At 52.4% G+C, this 5,025-nt stretch overlaps 1 protein-coding gene across 1 annotated transcript in view; it reads right to left on the bottom strand.

Annotated features, from left to right (window-relative positions):
* Positions 1-2,453: 2,453 nt before the first annotated feature.
* LOC310817131 (ubiquitin carboxyl-terminal hydrolase 31-like) overlaps positions 2,454-5,025 on the bottom strand; it is a gene marked incomplete at both ends in the record, with an annotated part of 15,357 nt that continues 12,785 nt past the window's right edge. Inside the window, 2 exons of the mRNA XM_083687568.1 lie at positions 2,454-4,180; positions 4,393-4,545. Of these exons, the coding sequence (XP_083543694.1) occupies positions 2,454-4,180; positions 4,393-4,545 (1,880 nt within the window). The remainder of the gene's footprint in view (positions 4,181-4,392; positions 4,546-5,025) is intronic.

Raw genomic sequence — 5,025 nt, 5'->3', positions numbered from 1 at the left:
CCAGTCTGGCTATTCTCCTCTGACCTCTGGAATCAAAAAGGCATTTTCGCCCAGAGAACTGCCGCTCACTGGATATTTTCTCTTTTTCGGACCATTAAACCCTACAGATGGTTGTGCGTTTAAATCCCAGTAGATCAGCAGTTTCTGAAATACTCAGACCAGCCTGTCTGGCACCAACAACCATGCCACGTTCAAAGTCACTTAAATCACCTTTCTTCCCCATTCTGATGCTCGGTTTGAACTTCAGCAGGTCGTCTTGACCATGTCTACGTGCCTAAATGCATTGAGTTGCTGCCATGTGATTGGCTGATTAGATATTTGCGTTCACGAGCAGTTGAACAGGTGTACCTAATAAGGTGGCCGGTGAGTGTATGACCTCTGTGAGTTTACAGCTTGACCCAGTGTTTAGAGAACAGGTTCATCTTCAAGTATTCTGATGAAAAACACTTCTGTCTTTGGACCAGTAATCGGTTCAACGTACCCGTTGACGTGACGACGGGGAACCCGTTGACGTGGCAATGGGGAACCCGTTGACGTGACGATGGGGATATGCCGTTGGTTACTAAAACCATGACAACCATTGATAACAGTGAGATACAGCACAGTCATACCAGTGGGATATCAATTGCTTTGTTAGATGTAGCTGCATTTAAAGGGATGAGTGTATCCCTTTAAAACTAGTTTGGAATCAAACATGAGACAAATGAATACAATACAGAAAACATTAATTTGCAAGTGAGTTGATTTACTTTAAGAGGGTGAATGAGCAATACCTATCATTCATACAAAATAATGTATATATATATATATATATATATATATATATATATATATATATATATAATATCTTACTTTTGAAGAAAAATGTGCAAACAAAGCATTGAATGATGCCTAAACATGCTCTCTTGATGCTGGCATTTGGAAAAATATACAGTTAGAAATATATACACATCCAAAAAAGTAGCTGTAGTTTTTACTTCCTCAGTGTGTGGACGTTAGCAAGAGTTGCTTGCATAGTTAAGTGCATGCATAAGCAATATATCATGCAGAGGATTGCTGTCATACATTTCGTCATGGCGATAGATTATTTTTTTCTGTGCATTCAACGCGGATCTGCTCAGTAGCGCATGAAGCCAAAATGTGCACAAGCTGTGATGTCACCGATAAAGATGGGCGGGGCCTACCTCACCATATACATGTCCATATATGGTGTTCTATAAAGACATCCCCATATATGGTCCTTACGTATGCTGTATATCTTGATGGTCTCGTTGCATGTGGTTTTGTACAGGGACCCTGTGTTCGTCTTTAGGAATGTTACGAGCTGTCTGGCAGTCTGGATGTGGTGTGGTGGTTTCTCCCCGTAAGGCCTTGCACGCCTGCAGTGACGGCGGTCAGCAGCAGGGGGCAGCGGTGAGGGGGTTTCTGAGGGCACTCTTGGAGAAGGGGGATCGTTTGTCTTTGCTTTCTGGCACTGAGACTGCAGACGTGTCGCAGGCCTCAACCTTCTGATGTCATCAAGCGGTGTCTCTTTCCGGTGCGAGTCTCTAACGGGTCCTCTTCGACCATGGCAGGTACAGACCGCCCTATTCCTAATATGCTGGTTAAAAGGTGTTACACTGGGATTATTATATCACCACTATGTTCTGTCAGACATGCCATGTTAGAGCAGAGCCAACCAGGGTAGGTAATATTTAATTATTTGGAGCTGCTCATCATATTAAATGTTAAACTGGGATTATAAACGTACCGGCACTAACAATACGTACCAATCCAGGGTACTGATATTCGTTTGTAACCCAAGGCTCTATAATCTAGATTATCTGTTGGTTGTGGAATGTTTTGAAACATTTGAGACGTGGACCCCAATCTCATTACCAGGAAAGTACAGCGACATCCACACTGGATGACAACGTTGCCCGTTGACCAGCTGTGGCGTCTGATCCACGATGTGCTGGACAGGGTTTCTCCTCTCACCTCGTGTCATCCTCCCCCCTCACAGTCTCCGGCTGAGGCCGTTCCCACGCCCGCCCAAGACGAACCTCCACCATCAAGGTAATGCTACAGAACCAGGTTAAAAATGTCATTACATGAGCAGTTCATATAGGTTTATATATAATACTATATATATAATATAATCATCGATATGATTACAGTTATAGAATTCTTCAAAAAAACCCAAAAACAATGCAATCCATACAAAGTGCTTTGTTTCAATCCATTCCTAAATAACAAGTTGTTAATAAAGAGTACAGGGAAAGAGAGGCAGTCTAGCATGGCAGCTGGCGTATAGTCCTCTGAGCCAATAGGTGGCGCTGTTCTCCCAGAGGTCCTCCATGGAGGAGATCTAGTAGATCTAGGAGATCTAGAACTTGGATGGATGGTTGGAACACCTCGGAGAGAGAGAGAGCTGCACTAGAGCGAACTTCAGTTCCTGGCCCCTCTCAGCGCCTTCACTTGGCCTTCTGGCTGCGTGTGGAGTTGATGGGGATCTTTCTAGAAGGCATGGTCTTTTCAGGGGGCTTGGTCTTCTCTGCAGGTTTGGTCTTCTCTGCAGGTTTGGTCTTCTCTGCAGGTTTGGTCTTCTCCGGGGGTTTCTTGCCGCTGGCAGAGGCCTGGGTGGCCGTGTCCCCTCCTGAGGCCTTGGTCTTGGCAGAGGAGAGGAGCGAGCGCTTGGCCGGGGTGGAGGAGGAGGAGGTCTTGGAGGAGTCCTTGTCTTTGGCTGAGGCTGGGTGAGTCTGGCACTCAGTGTTGTCCTGCTGGGCTCTCTTACCTGCCCCTGCCCCGTCTCCAGCCCCCTCTCCTGCCCCCTCCCCGCCCCCTTCCTCTGGGCTGCCTTTCCCCTCCCCGCCCCCCCCGGCCCCCCCTGCCCTGGCCGTGGAGGTCTTCCCCCCCTCCCCCAACCGCCGCGTGTCCTTCTGTCTCAGAGCGCTCTTGAAGAAGGACAGACCCTTGTCCTCTGCCTTGCTGTTCCTCAGCGGGCCCCTGGGGGGCGCTGTGCTCACCACAGCTGCCGCCAGGGCCCCACCCACGCTGGACGACCGCAGGCTGGCAATGGAGGAGCTGCTGCTAGAGCTCCGCCCCCCGGCCCTGCTCTCCGCCCCTCGCCACGCCCTGCCCCCTGCGGCGCCTCCTCCCTCCCCGCTGTGGGCCGTACCACCACCGGCCCTGCAGGGGGGTCCGCCGTGGTTCCCCTTGCTCTCCAACGTTGAGCCAGTCCGGGAGGAGGGCTCCCGGCTGGCGCTCCGGTCCGCCCCCCTGGTCCTCCCCGAGGCTGCGCTCCTCTCCCCTGCCCCCCGCGGGGATGTCTTCCTCTGGGGGTGGGAGCTCTGGGACCCTGAGGAGCTACCCCCACTCTTCCTCTGTTGGGCTGTTCCCCCTGGGTGCAGGGAGTCCTGGGGCTGAGACAAGTCCTTCTTACTGGGGGTGGCGGTTTTAGAAGAGGTGGTGGTGGAGGTCTTACTGGTCTTGGTGGAGGTGGTGGCGGCAGCATCACTCTTGTCCTTGTCTTTAGCCGCTGAGGCTGTGGCCTTGGACTGGGGTCGGGAGGGCGAGGGGTGGGCCGGGGCACTGCTGTGAACCGGGGAGGACGAGGAGGAGGTGGAGGAGGGCGGACGTTTCTTGGGACTCTTCTCAGACTCCACAGTCTTGGCGGAACTCCTCTTGGGCCCAGCGCTCTCCCCCCCTCCCCCTCCTCCTCCCCCTCCTACTACTCCTCCTCCCCCTCCTCTCTGTTTGGCCTCCTTGGCGGGCGTCCCGTGGCCCGGGCTACCCTGCTCCAGGGCAGAGGCGGGGTTGTTGTTATCTGTACCCAGACCAGAGCTCCTCTGCTTGGGCTGCAGCGCTGCCTTGGAGTGGGCCTGCTCCTGGAGCCTCTTCGCCGCCGCGTTACCCTCCATCACCGCTAGGGGCGCCGGCCTGGCCGCCTGGCCGCTGAAGCAGGAGATGGACACCTTGTCATCCGCGGCCTCGCCGATCCTCTCCAGCGTGGGAGAGGAGGAGTGGGACTCCAGGGAGAAGCGGGACGGGGAGCTGGAGCGCAGCTGGAGTTTGGCCGACAGCGACCAGGAGGGTTTGGAGGAGGAGCCGTTCTCGCTGAGGGCCAGAGGGCTGGCCATGGAGGACCGAGACGAGAAGGTCTGCCTCTGGATGCTCCGCACCGCTGGCCGCGTGGAGAGGCCTGGGGAGGGGGAGCGGGTGGGGGTGGGGGAGGGGGAGGGGGAGGGGGAGGAGGAGGGGGAGGAGGAGACATCTGGTTAGAGAGAGAGGGGTGGAGATACAACTACAGCTGTGACAACTCACAAAGCATTCATATTCAGGGGAGGCTGGTGGAGGCCGGTGGAGGCTGGTGGAGGTGTTGTGGGGTATGTGTCTGAGTGTGCTCTGTCTCACCATCCTCTTCGCTGCGCTCCGCGGCGAACTCGGCCGACTCTGACAGGGAGGCGAGGGAGGTGCGTCTGGAGGAGCCGGAGGAGGCCTGGCTGGGGGGACGGCTCCCCATCAACCGGCTGATCCAGTGTTCACACAGAGACGAGCTGGTCGAACCTGGAACGGTTACACCACAGGTAACAGTTACACCACAGGTAACATTTACACCACAGGAAACATTTACACCACAGGTAACATTTACACCACAGGTAACATTTATATGAATAATACAAATAATACAAATAATACAAATAATAATAATAATAATAATAATAATAATAATAATAATGCAATAATGCATTTATTTTGTATTGCGCTTTTCTCAGTACTCAAAGACACGACATTCCATGTAGAACAAGAACAGATAGATACATATAAAGTCAAACAAAAGCACAGTCAGTAAAAACAACAATACAAATAGTTTTAAAATCAAGTTTAAAAAGACAGGGTTTGAGGGATGGTTTGAAGGAGGAGAGCATGCTGGATTCTTTGATGTGGTTTGGGAGAGTGTTCCAAATAGTGGGGGCTGCAGTGGAGAAAGCCCGGTCCCCCCAGGTCTGTATTTTACATTTTTTAGACCACAGGTAACATTTATAC

Source organism: Argentina silus, assembly GCF_951799395.1.
Source record: "Argentina silus genome assembly, chromosome: 16".
In the NCBI taxonomy this organism is placed as follows: Eukaryota; Metazoa; Chordata; class Actinopteri; order Argentiniformes; family Argentinidae; genus Argentina; species Argentina silus.
Note: the sequence above shows the minus strand (reverse complement) of the source record. Positions and strands in the feature narration are given on the sequence as shown.